The sequence below is a fragment of the Clarias gariepinus genome, chromosome 14, assembly GCF_024256425.1.
Source record: "Clarias gariepinus isolate MV-2021 ecotype Netherlands chromosome 14, CGAR_prim_01v2, whole genome shotgun sequence".
NCBI lineage: Eukaryota > Metazoa > Chordata > Actinopteri > Siluriformes > Clariidae > Clarias > Clarias gariepinus.
This window is the reverse complement of record NC_071113.1, coordinates 32,177,943-32,195,000: the sequence shown is the minus strand read 5'-3', so window position 1 is coordinate 32,195,000 and position 17,058 is coordinate 32,177,943. Positions and strand designations below refer to the sequence as shown.

Here is a 17,058-nt window from a genome sequence, read left to right as displayed (position 1 = left end):
CTCCCCAGTTCTCCACTTCTAGTTTGAATTCACGGCGGGAAGCTGCATCATTACGTGCGTTAGTTCATATTGTTATTTTATGAATCTATAATTATTATTATATAAATCTTATGTACTTCACTTCTGATGACGCTCCGTAGCTCTCGGCCTGTTCAACACACCAGCTTTAAACTAATACTGTACCTGAATATCCCAATACTAACGCCTGTCTGTGTTCACACAACACTTTATAGTTTTTGTTTGTGTGTTTGTGAGACTTAAAGTTTCGTTAAACACAAATAAACTATAGGACTGTTTTTATTATTTTTTTGTAACCTTGTGCAAATTAAATCTGTTGAATACATAAACAAAATCTGCCTCATAATAACTGATGCAATCTGTTTCAAAAACTTATTATAGTGTAGAAAATGTCAATCCATCGCAGGGCACACACACACACACACTTTGGGAACGCATAATCTCTAGGCCTTCGGACTGTGGGAGGAAACCGGAGTATCCGGAGGAAACCCGCCAAGCACAGGGAGAACATGTAAACTCCACACACACAGAAATGGGAATCGAACCCGGACCCTGGAGGTGCAAGGCGGCAGTGCTAACCACTACACCATCGCACCGCCAGAATTCCTTCAGTATTTGTAAATGATCCTAAACACCTTGAGTGTACTGGTAACACATTTGCAATCCAGTATTATAAAACCTGTGTGTACTGTATGATATAATAAAGTATATTTGTATTAATCCCACAGTCTACCCTTTTAGTATTTGTGTTTGGCCAGAAGTATAACAGCTACTGCTGCAACAAGAATATATTTAGAGTTTATTACTGATGTATTTTTGTAACACAGTAAAAAATTGCTGTAATGTACTTATAATACATTAAATATATACTTCATTAATGACTGTCGTCAGGTACGTCCGTCAGTACACACAGCCATATACTTTAAGTGTACTTAAAGTTGTTCCACTTTAGCACACAAAAGTATACTTAACAGACTTAAAATTGTGCTTTTGTACAATTTAATTACAACTTAAATACACTCAGTACAAAATTAGTTGTTCCAAATGATCAAAGTCCACTAGTCATTAGTCTGGAGCAAGTGCACTTGAGTATGCTTTGGCACGCTAGGATTTAACATACTTAGCATACTTTTTTTTTACTTGGGTCACACTAATACAGAAACACTAACACTCTTAACATTCGCATTATCACTTACACTCACACCAACACTCACTCGCACCAAAACTCGCACTCACACTCTCAGTAATTCAATTTAATTTTATTTGTATAGCGCTTTTAACAATTGTCACGGTCGCACATCAGCTTCACACAATCAGATTATGGAAGTTTGTATGAAATGTGAATGTGTATGAATCAGAATGATAAGATAACACTTACACTCAAACTAACATTCGCACTCACACCAATACTTACTTGCACTCACACTCCCAGTCTGTGTGTGTGTGGAGGTTGCATGTTCTCCCCTTAGTGTTTGGTGGGTTTCCTTCAGGTACTCCAGTTTCCTCCCACAGTCCAATGCGTTTACACTAACTGGTGTTTCCAAATTTTCTGTTGTGTGTGTGTGTGTGTGTGTGTGTGTGTGAGAATGTGGGATGTATTGGCACCCACCCAGTGTGTACAGTAACCTGTATCTTACCCAAAGTCCCCTGGGAGAGGCTCCAGGCCTCCCGTGCCCCTGTACAGGATAATCACTATAGTGTGTGAGTGTGTGAGTGTGTTAGTGCCATTAGACCCACACTAACAGGTCACATTCTGTCTGTAATGACTATTTGTTTGTTTGTTTGTTTGTTTGTTTGTTTGTTTGTGGGGGCGGGTCCTAGTACATTTAACATAATACTTTCTATAGTTTTTGATCTACTCTCTTACGATAATGTAAAAGGTCTGCTGAAACACTTACACACGGATTATAATGAAAAAAAAAATGTTTTTTTTATTTGATTTCATTACAGTTCACTGACACACACACACACACACACACACACACACACAGAAACTCTAGGTGGAATAGAAGTGGTGAAGTGATCTGACAGAGGGAATCTGTTTGACCGTTCTGGGACAGTGCACAGGAATAGAATGTCAGTAACAAAGAATGATACACACACACACACACACACACACACACACAGATGAAAAGAAAAACTCAACCTTAAAAATCTACTTGTGTGCCCAGATATAAACCGTTCAAATCAGAGACAAAATTCAACCCCAAACAGTTTCTTTAATAATTGAATAGTTTAGACTCGCATGGAAACTCAGAAACAGGACACGAGCTAAAAACCTCGTCATCAATCAAACCTCAGGACCTTCACAGCTTATAAAAGCAGACCGTAATGTAGCTGGTGTAATAAAGCCTCATCACTACAGGCAGCGTACAGCTTCCTCTCCATACAGCACGTTTTATTAGCTTTAACTTAATCATCATAAAACCCCACGCTGTCTGGCACTGAAGTTTAGCGTCAGATATCTCCAGGCCATTGGAGGCAGTGGTGATAATGACTCCACGTTCCTGCACACCCAAATATGAAATAACAGATTTTTCATTTAAAAGCAGTGTGAGCGAGTGTGAGAATGAAATTAAAGCCGAGTGGTGCTTTTCCATTTTTAGATTCCATCTCTGGCAACACAACATTAACTCCTCACACTCATTATTCCCTCATTATTACCTTCACCTGGGACTTTGAGGAACTGTAGCTAAAGCAATTTCCTCTGAGATTCAATTTTCTTTAAAGTCTGAGCAGAATCAAATCAACTTGCACGCTCACATGAAGGGAAATGAAGTTCCATCAGGCAGAAAAGTTAAACACAGCACCTCAAGTCTTCTGGGTTCCTCTGCTTAGATCACACCACCTTCTGTGTGAGTCCTTTACAGCATGAAATATATCCACAATCAGATGAACTGAGCAACATTAATCACCAACTATTCTCTGGTAAACTGGAGACAGGATCATGGGCACCCGAGGCTCACCCAAGGGCCAACACAGAAAAGGGCAGAAAAGCCAACACGACTCGCCAAAAAAGTCACTGGTGGCCATGGTAGGTAGGCACCGAAACAGGCAGTGCATCACAGCCCACCGCACACAGCAGGCGAAGGGCCCAAGGCCCCTGACCCGACCTCCAAACTCCCCAGATCCCAATCTGATCGAGCACTATGGGATGCACCGAACAAACGAGTCCACACACAGCCTTGCTAATGTCCTGCGGCCAGATACCACAGTGCCACCTAGAGGCAATGAGGAGCCACATCCTGAGGGTCCAGAGGCATAAGGAGGGTCCTCGTGGCATAAGGAGAACCCAAACCCTAGTTTTTAATGGTAATGGGATTACAGTAATTTTATGGCTAAACTTCTAAAGTCATTTAAAAACAAACAAAAGTGAACCAACAGAAAAGGCACTTAGTTATATTCGTGTTTATAAAGTTTATTTGAATGACATCTCGGTTCTCTATCTGGTCCATTTCAGCTGCGATGCCTTAGGTCTCTTTTTCTGTTCACACTACAGCTCTTCTGAAGTTCTTAAACCTTGACTGCTTTTAATTATGGGCCAGCAGTCATGGGTCACTCTGTTAGTTTTTTCGCTCCAAAAAAGGATTAACAAAATCACCTGTGTAAGTTATGCCTCCAGGGTTGCCAGATTTTTTATGTGGAAAAACCATCTGTGTCGGGGTTTACATAGTGAACTCATCTAATCATCTACTGCACATCCATATACTGCACACAGGTTCATGCTGTGGAAGGAAACTGAAGACCCAGGAGCTGCCAGGTCTCCAACATCCCTCTTCCACTTAAATAATCGATTAATCTGAACTGATCACTAATGACACAGTAATATTAACTGCAGTTTTTAAACATAATCCAGTGATGCTTCCTTACAGCTTTTTTTTGTCACTTACGCGATGAGCTTCGTCACTAAAAACATGAGTGTGAGAGTACGGAAAAGGAAAAAGCAGGATTGTTCCAGTCTAAAAATCTATTTCCTCCACAATTACCCAGCACACACACACGGGGAGGATGTCTGTTTATGAGTGTGTATGAGTGTGTGTGTTGGGGTGTGTGGTGGGGGGTTGAGGCCATGGTCACCACAGCTCAACCCTGCTGCCAGTACACTACACTTTACTTTCTTCTTCAGTTTTCTAGGTTCTTTGTGAAGGTCGTTACCATATCAGTGTGTGTGAACGCTGGAACTTTGCATTACTGTAATTCTGCTGAAGCAGCAAGAGATCACCAAGATCAGGTCACATCCACCGCTGAATAATGGAGGTGGAACAGGAAAAGGAGTGGTCAGTGGGCGGGGCTTACATGCGGCTGCTTGGTGGGATCTTCCTGCCGTCTCGGAACCAAGTGACCTGCGGCTGAGGAAAGCTGTGGATCTGCGGCGCTGTGATCACGGCAGCTTCACCCTGAGACACACTCTCAGACCTCACGGTGTCATTAAACGCACCCATAACTATGCACACACACACACACACACACAAGGAGAAAGCATAAATTAGTCAACAATCTCTTATTTCTTAGTGTAAACTCCGAAGAAGTGAAACTGTGAAACTGCAGTGTTAATTATTTTGGGTTTAAATAGCACATAGAACTCAATGGGGAACACACACACACACACACACACACACAGTCAGTGTTACTCACAGGCCACCTGCACCTCCGTCCTGCGCTGCAGCAGAGCTCCAACTCGATTCCGCACAATGCAGCGATAAAAACCAGCATGAGACTGATCCAGAGAGGGAATCAGATACCTAAAACACACACACACACACACACACACACACACACACACATTGGTACCTAAATCCTTTACAGTGGTGATTATTCAAGTTACTATTATTAATATCACTATTTATAATTCATTTTATTGTATTTCTTTTGTGCTTTGTAACACTGCACATGGTCACGAGGCAGAAACACAGATCCAGAGTCACGCTGTTCCTAATGAGGGAGCCGGAGGCCAGAGTGTCAAGGACTAACTCTCTGAGACAACTCGAGAAACAAACCCTGAAGAAAATTCAAGAAAAAAATTTAAAAAACTGTACACTCACTGGCCACATCATTAGATACACCCGTTCATCCATCCGTGTAGGAACTTCTGTAGTTCACCTTGTGGGCCGATGGTGACTATTCTATTCATTTCCATTTTGTTCGACTGTGGTAGGACCCCCGGTCAACATTTACACACGCATTTACAAACCTACAGGCAATTTTGGAACATTATCTGGCCTAATCTGCATGTCTTTATACTATCGGAGGATACCAGAGAACCTGGAGGAAACCCATCAAGCACGGGGAGAACATGCAAACCATGGATTATATTACAGTACATTTACGCATTCGGTGAGGGAACTGGTGGCTCAGTGGTAGGTGTTTCGCTTGCCATGCGGAAGGCCCAGGTTTGATTCCCAGCTCTGCTGGATGGAGTGCCGGTCTCAAGCCCAGATAAAATGAGAGGGTTGCGTCAGGAAGGGCAGTGTAGAACCTGTGCCAGGTTGTAGTGCGGACTGAGTATTCCGCTGTGGTCATGTAGACCTGGTCAAGGCAATCTGCTGAAGTATCAGAATTGGAAAAGTGATGTAAGTGATGTGCGTGACATGGTTGTTGGTGCCAGATGGGCCAGTATGAGTAACTGCTGCTCTACTGGGAGTTTTTTTTGCTGCCCCTTATAACCTCTAATTGTTCCACAGCTCCTACATGACTGCTGCATTTCACATGATATCAAGGACAAGATCTCCAACCAGAAGTGGAGCACCAGAAGAGAAGAGAGAAAACAGTTAGGTATGGTCATAGTCACATAATGTGAATGTATATATATAGTGTAGTAAAAGCAGTGAAACTAAAAGGGAGGAGCCAGAAGGAAACACAGACATGAGGGGGAACTGAGATGTAAAGCAAACAATCACCTCACCGTCAGCAAACCTGAGTGATCAATGAGAGTGAGGAAGACAGCATCCAAACATACCAGTTCACCATAATACTCTACGTCCATGAGTCCCCCAGATCTGCTCCTTTACCTATGGCAAATCTATTTATAAAAATGCTTGGCTAAATAAATAGGTTTTTAGCCTGGACTTAAACACTGAGACTGTGTCTGAGTCCCGAACACTATTTGGAAGACTATTCCATAACTTTGGGGCTTTGTAAGAAAAAGCTCTGCCCCCTTCTGTATTTTTCATAATACGCGGTACTGACAAGCAGCCTGCATCCTTTGATCGAAGTAGGCGTGGCGGATCGTAAGACACTAGCAGTTCGCTCAGGTACTGCGGCGCGAGACCATTTAATGCTTTATATGTCAAGAGTAGTATTTTAAAATCAATGCGAAATTTCACAGGGAGCCAATGGAGTGAAGATAAGATAGGGGTGATGTGCTCATATCTTCTGGTTCTAGTGAATTAGAATTAAGGTGTTCCAATCACTTCCATGGTTACAGGTGTAAAATAATCAAGCACCCAGGCTGCAGACCGGTTTTACAAACATTTCTGAAAGAACAGGCTGCTCTCAGGAGCTCAGTGAATTCCAGCGGGGTACCGTGATAGACCGCCACCTGTGCAATAAGTCCATAAAAATTCCTAACTACTATACATTCTGTTAGTGGTATTATAACGAAGTGGAAGCAACGGAAACGACAGCAACTTAGCCACGGATGCTGAGACTCATAGAGCACAGAGGCCGGCAACTTTATGCTGAGTCAATAGCTACAGACCTGTAGTTGAAAAAGGAAAAATGTTGTGTAGTTTTCAGAGAGAAGTTAAGACAGGCCCTGTGAGGTCAGGAGGTGCTTCCAGTTGACTGGACAACTACAGCTAAGGTGATCAGGGAGACAGGTAGGAGGGTACTTGGTGTATCATCAGGAAAGGGATAAGTGGACAAGGAGACTTGGTGCAACGAGAAAATACAGGAGTGTATACAGAGAACGAGGCTAGCTACTGTAAGAGGAAGTAGTACAGGGAGAGATAACCGGAGAACAGGAAGATGCAGTGTAAGGTGAAGGTAGAGGTACCAAAGGCCAAACAAAAAGCATATGAGGACTTGTATGCTAGGCTGGACAGTAAGGAAGGAGAGGTGGATCTGTACAGGTTGGTGAGACAAAGAGAGGGAGATGGAAAAGATGTGCACCAGTGGTGAGACCAGCGATGCTCTACGGCTTAGAGACAGTGGCACTGCAGAAAAGACAGGAGGCTGAGTTGGAGGTAGCAGAGCTGAAGATGTTGAGGTTCTCCTTGGAGATGGATAGGATCAAGAATGAGTTCATCAGAGGGACAACCCATAAGAGGTTTTGGAGATAAAGTCAGAGAGGCCAGATTGAGGTGGTTTGGACATGTTCAGAGGAGAGATGGTGAATATATCGGTAGAAGGATGCTGAGGTTGGAACTGCCAGGCAGGAGGTCTAGAGGAAGACCAAAGAGGAGATTTATGGATGCAGTGAGAGAGGACATAAAGTTAGTTGGAGTGAGAGAAGAGGATGCAGAGGATAGGGTTAGATGGAGGCAGATGATTCGCTGTGGTGACCCCTGAAAGGGAACAGCTAAGAGATAAAGAAGAAGACTCCAAGCCTATCTGCAAAGTTGTCTTTAAACATCAGTGGTGCGGAAGTAAAAGGGATGAGAAAAAAAAAACAGATACATCTGATGGCTGTTTAAACATAAAACGTGAGTGATATTAATGCACTATAATGATGTATCGATGTGTATTAGTGCTGAGGCTAGCAGGTCACGCTAACATGCTAAATTGGTTCTAGCATGAAGGCTATTAACTTTAATGGAGTAATTAGGGGTAATTAGGAGCGTCTGCTGAGCAGCACACATGCTGTTTGGGAGAGGAACATGTAAAGAGAGAGAGAGAGATGGTGACAATAAATCTTTACTTTTTCTTCCTTTTTTCTATCCTGTCTTATCTACATCTCTCTCTCTCTCTCTCTCTAATGAATATTGTTAACCTTTAAGAAATGTGTGTGTGTGTGTGTGTGTGTGTGAGCGCACACAAAAGTGAGAGAGAGAGTGATTGATAACTGATTCAGGAACAGAGGGCCATGTCAGACCCCTCCTAATTAACCCTACACCAGAGAGAGAGAGAGAGAGAGATGAGCCTTGTGGACTCCATGACTCAGACAGGTAACAGGTGGAGATGTGTCTGATGGTGTTTCCATGGAGACGTGTGTCTGGTTAAACGAGGTTACTGTGATTCCTCTCTCAGCGAATAATAAAACTGACAATTTTAGTTTAACTCTTTAGACGAGGCACAGAAATGACACGCGCGCACACACACACACACACACACAGACACACACACACACTAAAACACAGAGAGACTCAGGTGGGTTCTTTTGTTAGCTGGTTCAGGAACATCCAGCTCCAGGTTAGAACCCCCTCTTCAGCCACAGTTCTAGAACTTCACCTCATTGTTCCAGGTTCAGAAGCTCATGGTTTATAGAGACTACAGTAAATAGTGAATAAAGCTGCTGATGTTTGGCATGATTGCCATTTGTGATGGTTCCCATAGTGACCTGCTGATGGGTTCTTTAGTAATTCAATTAAAGAATGGTTTCCATAGTGACTATAGTGACTTGCTAATGGTCACTGTGGTTACTATATAATTCTATTCAATTTATTTGTATAGCGCTTTTAACAATGGTCATAGTCGCAAAGCAGCTTTATAGAACGAAATCATAAGAAAATTATGTAAATGTGTATGAAATGTGAGAGAATGTGTATGAAACAAAATGATCAGATCGTCCCTGATGAGCAAGCCCAAGGGCGACAGCAGGAAACCCATCCTCATTCGGATAGGAGGAGTGAGAACGGATAGCAGGACTAAAGTTCCTGATTGTTATCACAATGCCTAAAGTTATTAACCTCTAACCCTAACCTCTAACCCTAACCTAAACCCTAACCTCTAACCCTAACCTAAACCCTAACCTCTAACCCTAACCTCTAACCCTAACTCTAGGTCTCCATCGTAAGTAAAGTTACCTTACCTGATGGTAATGACACAAGTTTCCTTATTGCTGATGGTTACCGTAGTGACGGGTTAAGTTACTAACGGATGGAAAAGCCTCTAATGGAAGTTAGTGGATGTTCCCATAGTGAGTAAAGTTACTGTTGGTTACAGTAGTGACTCATGCTGATGGATTTGATAATCACTAAAGTTTCTGGAAGTCATCATAGCGACTAAAGATGTTGGTTTCCTTGCTAACGGTTCCCCTCAGAAACTGAAAAAGCTGATTGTGAGAGAGCGAGACTTTGAAGGTTCAGGTCAGGATTAGGTGTGTCACACTGGTACATGCTTCTACACTGTGGTATCACACAGAGCTTTGATAAATGTCTGCCATACTGTACTGTAACGTTGAGTTCACAGAACGTCTGGCTTCTTTTAGCTCTCACCTGCTTCCGGATTGGGTTGGTAGCGTATACTGCAGCTAACCGAAATGTACTGACTTGGAGGAGTTATTATGTGGCAATGGACAGAGTTATATTTGTGCATGCGCTTGCATCAGCAGCGGGTTCCCTGGAGGCCCAGTGACTAGCGTTCAGCGCCGAGACCGGAGGTCGAGCCATCGGCTTAGCAGCAGAAAGAAAGGAAAAAAAACTCATCAGCGGTGCGAGCATATAAAGGATCTATTTCAACTGAGTGATAAAAATAAATGATCATTTATAAAACAATGAATAATAAATGTTATTCTGCAGTTGTATTGGCCGCAGTGTTGGGCAGAGTCACGTGTGCGCTGGTCTAATAAAATCATCTAACTTTTAAAAACTATTTAATACTAGAGGGAAGGTTTTAGGTTTTAAGGTCCTAATGAAGTTCGTCTGGTCGTCTCGAACTGTAGAGTTGTTTGAGTCTCTGAAGGATAATAACTGCTGCGTCCACATTGAAACACTTCTGTTCGTATCCACAGAGGGCGCTATCGGCCTCACTCTCTCAATACCTGTTCGCTTTACATACTCTATTCTCTCGCTCTTACTCTCATCTGTCTCATTAAAACTTCAGTTTATCTGTCCTCATGTCTAGAACACACTAATGACCTCATGTTTGAGACTTTGTGAATGCATGATGTCATCATATGGTGCTGAGGAGAGAGTGATGTCAACACTGTTGGAGGACAGGTGTGATGTTCTGGTTGGTGTTCAGGGACAGACAAGGATTGATCTCACTCGTTTACGAAAGTTTCCTTCAGGCATCTCTCTCTCTCTCTCTCTCTCTCACTCACTCACTCACACACACACACACACACACACACACACATTGATTATCAGGAGGGTAGGAAGGGAGGACACGGTTTTAAATGCCATCCATCACTATCTAACTCTCTCAAAGGCACACTTTCAGCTTCGTTAGCATACAGCTCATTAGCAAATATCTCATTTGCATATATAGCTTGCTGACCGGCCCACTCAGCTGCTCAGCGTTAGCATTTCACTTCACATTGTATTCTTCATTATTGACACATAACATGCTTAAATCTTTACTAAGGCATCTTGCTTAGAGGAGGACACTGTGTTCTATTTCAACACATGTGAGTTGAAACACACACACACACACACACACACACACTACCTGTACTCCAGGGAGAACGGCGTGAGCTCGGTGGTGTTGTGAATCCATCTGAATTCGAGCGGCCAGCTCCCCTCTGCCATACAGGTGAGGACCAAGCGGTTCCCCTCCAGGTGGAGCTGAGAGCGCACTGGTTCAGTCTTAAAGTACGGGGGGACATCGTCTGCACAGAACAACAGAGAGAAAGACAGAGAAAGAATGAACAGAAATGTCATCTATTTTTTGAATGTTCTGGAACATAAATCTCAAGATAAACAAGACAAATCTGACCGCTGAGTCTCCTGTAAGGAAGCTGTAGTGATTAGAGCATGCGGGGATGAAAACACTGCAGGGATTAGGCATCAGGTCTGAGCTCAGAGGTCAGAGGTCAGACTATGAAGCGCAGAAGGACAATGTTCCTCACTTAACTCACATAAGTTCAGGATAAAATCAGACATCATACCACAGAGCACAGCATGTAGAGTCCTCGCAGGTCTAACCTAGTGTTAGATTGATTTTACTGGAGTTCAGGGACCTGTTTAATATTTTATAGCCTCTCTCCCAGAGACACATCTGTCTCCATATTTTATTTCATGAACTGGAAATGTCTAGCTACAACTAACCTGCTACCTCCTTTCCAAATATGAGTCCCTGGTTCCTCCATCTCCTCCAATTATATATACAGGTCCTTCTCAAAAAATTAGCATACTGTGATAAAGTTCATTATAAACATTAGACTTTCATATATTTTAGATTCATTACACACAACTGAAGTAGTTCAAGCCTTTTAATTATTTTAATATTGATGATTTTGTCATACAGCTCATAAAACCCAAAATTCCTATCTCAAAAAACTAGCATATCATGAAAAGGTTCTCTAAACAAGCTATGAACCTAATCATCTGAATCAACTAATTAACTCTAATTAACATCTCCTCCAATCACAGTCCACAGTATCATCACCATCTCCTCCAATCACAGTCCACAGTATCTTCACCATCTCCTCCAATCACAGTCCATAGTATTATCACCATCTCCTCCAATCACAGTCCATAGTATTATCACCATCTCCTCCAATCACAGTCCATAGTATTATCACCATCTTCTCCAATCACAGTCCACAGTATCATCACCATCTCCTCCAATCACAGTCCATAGTATTATCACCATCTCCTCCAATCACAGTCCACAGTATCATCACCATCTCCTCCAATCACAGTCCACAGTATCATCACCATCTCCTCCAATCACAGTCCACAGTATCATCACCATCTCCTCCAATCACAGTCCACAGTATCTTCACCATCTCCTCCAATCACAGTCCATAGTATTATTACCATCTCCTCCAATCACAGTCCATAGTATTATCACCATCTCCTCCAATCACAGTCCACAGTATCATCACCATCTCCTCCAATCACAGTCCATAGTATTATCACCATCTCCTCCAATCACAGTCCATAGTATTATCACCATCTCCTCCAATCACAGTCCATAGTATTATCACCATCTCCTCCAATCACAGTCCACAGTATCATCACCATCTCCTCCAATCACAGTCCACAGTATCATCACCATCTCCTCCAATCACAGTCCACAGTATCATCACCATCTCCTCCAATCACAGTCCACAGTATCTTCACCATATCCTTCAATCACAGTCCATAGTATTATTACCATCTCCTCCAATCACAGTCCACAGTATTATCACCATCTCCTCCAATCACAGTCCACAGTATCATCACCATCTCCTCCAATCACAGTCCATAGTATTATCACCATCTCCTCCAATCACAGTCCATAGTATTATCACCATCTCCTCCAATCACAGTCCATAGTATCATCACCATCTCCTCTAATCACAGTCCACAGTATCATCACCATCTCCTCCAATCACAGTCCACAGTATCATCACCATCTCCTCCAATCACAGTCCACAGTATCTTCACCATCTCCTCCAATCACAGTCCATAGTATTATCACCATCTCCTCCAATCACAGTCCATAGTATTATCACCATCTCCTCCAATCACAGTCCATAGTATTATCACCATCTCCTCCAATCACAGTCCATAGTATTATCACCATCTCCTCCAATCACAGTCCATAGTATTATCACCATCTCCTCCAATCACAGTCCACAGTATCTTCACCATCTCCTCCAATCACAGTCCACAGTATCATCACCATCTCCTCCAATCACAGTCCACAGTATCATCACCATCTCCTCCAATCACAGTCCACAGTATCATCACCATCTCCTCCAATCACAGTCCACAGTATCTTCACCATCTCCTCCAATCACAGTCCATAGTATTATCACCATCTCCTCCAATCACAGTCCACAGTATCATCACCATCTCCTCCAATCACAGTCCACAGTATCATCACCATCTCCTCCAATCACAGTCCACAGTATCATCACCATCTCCTCCAATCACAGTCCACAGTATCATCACCATCTCCTCCAATCACAGTCCACAGTATCATCACCATCTCCTCCAATCACAGTCCACAGTATCTTCACCATCTCCTCCAATCACAGTCCATAGTATTATCACCATCTCCTCCAATCACAGTCCATAGTATTATCACCATCTCCTCCAATCACAGTCCATAGTATCATCACCATCTCCTCCAATCACAGTCCACAGTATCATCACCATCTCCTCCAATCACAGTCCACAGTATCTTCACTATTTCCTCCAATCACAGTCCATAGTATTATCACCATCTCCTCCAATCACAGTCCATAGTATTATCACCATCTCCTCCAATCACAGTCCATAGTATTATCACCATCTCCTCCAATCACAGTCCATAGTATTATCACCATCTCCTCTAATCACAGTCCACAGTATCATCACCATCTCCTCCAATCACAGTCCACAGTATCATCACCATCTCCTCCAATCACAGTCCACAGTATCTTCACCATCTCCTCCAATCACAGTCCATAGTATTATCACCATCTCCTCCAATCACAGTCCACAGTATCATCACCATCTCCTCCAATCACAGTCCATAGTATTATCACCATCTCCTCCAATCACAGTCCATAGTATTATCACCATCTCCTCCAATCACAGTCCACAGTATCTTCACCATCTCCTCCAATCACAGTCCACAGTATCATCACCATCTCCTCCAATCACAGTCCATAGTATCATCACCATCTCCTCCAATCACAGTCCACAGTATCATCACCATCTCCTCCAATCACAGTCCACAGTATCTTCACTATTTCCTCCAATCACAGTCCATAGTATTATCACCATCTCCTCCAATCACAGTCCATAGTATTATCACCATCTCCTCCAATCACAGTCCATAGTATTATCACCATCTCCTCCAATCACAGTCCATAGTATTATCACCATCTCCTCCAATCACAGTCCACAGTATCTTCACCATCTCCTCCAATCACAGTCCATAGTATTATCACCATCTCCCTTAATCACAGTCCATAGTATTATTACCATTTCCCCAATCACAGTCCACAGTATCATCACCATCTTCTCCAATCACAATCCATAGTATCATCACCATCTTCTCCAGGTATGATACAATCCATAGTATCATCACCATCTCCTCCAATCACAGTCCACTGTATCATCACCATCTCCTCCAATCACAGTCCATAGTATCATCACCATCTCCTCCAATCACAGTCCATAGTATTATCACCATCTCCTTTAATCACAGTCCATAGTATCATCACCATCTCCTCCAATCACAGTCCACTGTATCATCACCATCTCCTCCAATCACAGTCCACAGTATCATCACCATCTCCTCCAATCACAGTCCACTGTATCATCACCATCTTGTCCACTAGCCACTTTTCAAGGGTTTAAGGCTATTTTTATTATCCCCAGGGGGACAGTCTGGTTCACAGCAAGCTGTAACATAACATCGGACAAACACAGATAAATAAATACCAACAGTTTTACAACTAGTCATTAACCAGATTAATAGCAACATGAGTTAATTACCTTTTAATCCTGTTTTTTCTGCATTATGGCAGAATATATCTACACACTGACGATAGCAGCCTGAATTTACAAAACATGGGATGGCTCAGGTCAGCCAAAACTGATTGAGCTTTCTTCAAGGATCTGACCGTATACAACTCATGGAGGTAATTTTAAGATGTACCAGCAATTTTGGCTCCCACATTCACAATACCCTGTTCGGATTCTTCTGAAAGCAACCAGCAGATAAAAGAAAAAGTAAGAACAGATTCAATAAGATAAGGATAAACCATTTTCATAAAAGTGGTATCGACATTAAAACTACAAAGCTTACAAAAGTAAGTACACACACTAAAGTGCTTTCTTACACACAGCATCAATGTGGGGCTTAAAACACAATCTGCTCTCGATCCCAGGAGTCAGATATGTACAGTATACTGCTGCATCAACTTTACAGTCTGACTGTCAACAGGAGAAACAACCCGAGGGTTTTCACTAAAATCAATAAGCATCTCCTTTGTTTTTTTCCACATTAATATTTTAAAAGGAAGATTTACACCCATCAATAAAATCAGAGACTACAGGAGCATGTTCAGGGTCGTCACTACTGAGGAGGGACACTGTAACCATATTGTCTGCAAATTTAATAAGGTGGCGACCGTCATGATGACTTTGGTGTTCGTTTGAATATAAAATAAATAACAAAGGAGACAGGACACAACCCTGGGGGATCCAGTGGAGGAGAAAAGAACATCTGATAAAGAAGAATTCATCCTCACGCGCTGTGACCTCTCTGTTAAAAAAATCCATCAGCCTGCAAATGAAGCCAATATCAATATTCTCTATACTCTTCAACCTGTCTGCGGAAACATGGGGCTGAATACAGGTGGGGGCCCAAGAGAAATCGATAAGAAGTAGACAGATCAGGGACTTGACCCTCTCACGTTGTTCAAGAGCTTCATATTGAAGAGCGTCCCTGCCACATCATCCACACCTTCAGACCGACTGTATAAACACCCAGCCGGGGCTCCTGTACAGCAGCCAAAAGTGTATTCTTCACACGTCTCTCAAAGGATTCATGACAGAAGAGGTCACTGGACTGAAGTCGTTGAGAGTCTTTGGAGTTTTGTTCTTAGGCACAGGAAGAAGTATGAATTCTTTCTAAAGAGGAGAGACCTTATGCTGCTGTAAAGACAAAATAAAGCTGAAAATACCTGCCAACTCTGACAGCAGGAACACCACTAGGCCAGGGCTTTTCTTTTCCTCAATACCAGGAAAAGAATTTCAGATCAAAGATTTATCAATGAACACACAATATTACAGGATCAGGGTTAACATTTAAAAACTAATCTCACTGAAGCCATGAAGATGAAATTGATTATAAAAAACACTCGGTTCATTAGAAAAGTCCAGGTCACAAACATGGCACAAAAATGCCGAACGGCACATTTCATGCTGTTTAAACTAAACCCTCGTCTGCAGGGTGTGAACCACCCGAGCTCAGCAGATTTTCAACCTTGTCCCTATATATTTACTCGTCTTTCCCTGTTGTGTGAATCCTCTGTGCTGCATTCGGTCCCATGATTAAAACTAATGTTTCTCTTCTTGATTAAGGTTTTCAACAGATTCGGAAATCCAGGGTTTATTGTTGGAATAAATGGAAATCAATAATCATCTCCTTACAGAAGGAGACGTACGCCGGCACAGCTTCTGTCAGTTTGTTTAAACCACACATGAATGGCATTGACCCTCTCCCGAACCGTACTGAAGGATGGAAAAAGTTAAACAACATTATAGTTTGACTTACCAAATGGGGCTCTATAAAGAGAATTCCCAAGAACCGTCCCAAAACAAAGGTCTTAACACCTGGAATGACGAGGAGGACAAGGCGCATACGGCTAAAAGATACCCAGAGATTTCCACAGTTTACAATCAGTAAAATAACCCAGTACAAAAATCTGTGTATCTGTGTATCCGGTGCAATTCCCTGGAGCTGCTGTACTGTTGGAGTTAAAGCTCAACATTAGCATTTGGATAAACGAGAGTCACAGGTAATGGAGGGAACTCTCTGGAAGATGAGAGGGACGAAAAGATACGGGAAGAACCTGTCTGGTGTACATAGGGACAGTGCCCCCACCAGTGTTGTGCAACAGATGGAGAAATTCTCTCTAACAGCCACACTATTACACCAATCTTGTTTATATACAAATATACAGGACCACTTTCCGTCATGGCAGTGTCTCTGTCCAAACAGAAGGGAACCTTAAAGCTATCGATCTCTGAATCAGACTGTACATCTTGCTCTATAGACCATGTTAAAGAAAGCGAGAATACACGCTCTACTGTTCTCTACCAGAAACTTGACACGTGCCTGACGTTGACCCGCAGTGCCCGCAGTGCCCACAGTGCCCGCAGTGCCCACAGTGCCCACAGTGCCCGCAGTGCCCACAGTGCCCACAGTGCCCGCAGTGCCCACAGTGCCCGCAGTGCCCACAGTGCCCACAGTGCCCACAGTGTCCGCAGTGCTCACAGTTCCCACAGT

General features: G+C 42.8%; 1 protein-coding gene across 1 annotated transcript in view; it reads right to left on the bottom strand.

The window, feature by feature from the left end:
• sdk2b (sidekick cell adhesion molecule 2b) overlaps positions 1-17,058 on the bottom strand; it is a 167,014-nt gene that overhangs the window by 71,612 nt on the left and 78,344 nt on the right. Inside the window, exons 2-4 of the mRNA XM_053511021.1 lie at positions 10,567-10,726; positions 4,654-4,760; positions 4,315-4,462 (exon numbers count right to left, since the gene is read on the bottom strand). Coding sequence (XP_053366996.1) covers positions 4,315-4,462; positions 4,654-4,760; positions 10,567-10,726 — 415 coding nt within the window. The remainder of the gene's footprint in view (positions 1-4,314; positions 4,463-4,653; positions 4,761-10,566; positions 10,727-17,058) is intronic.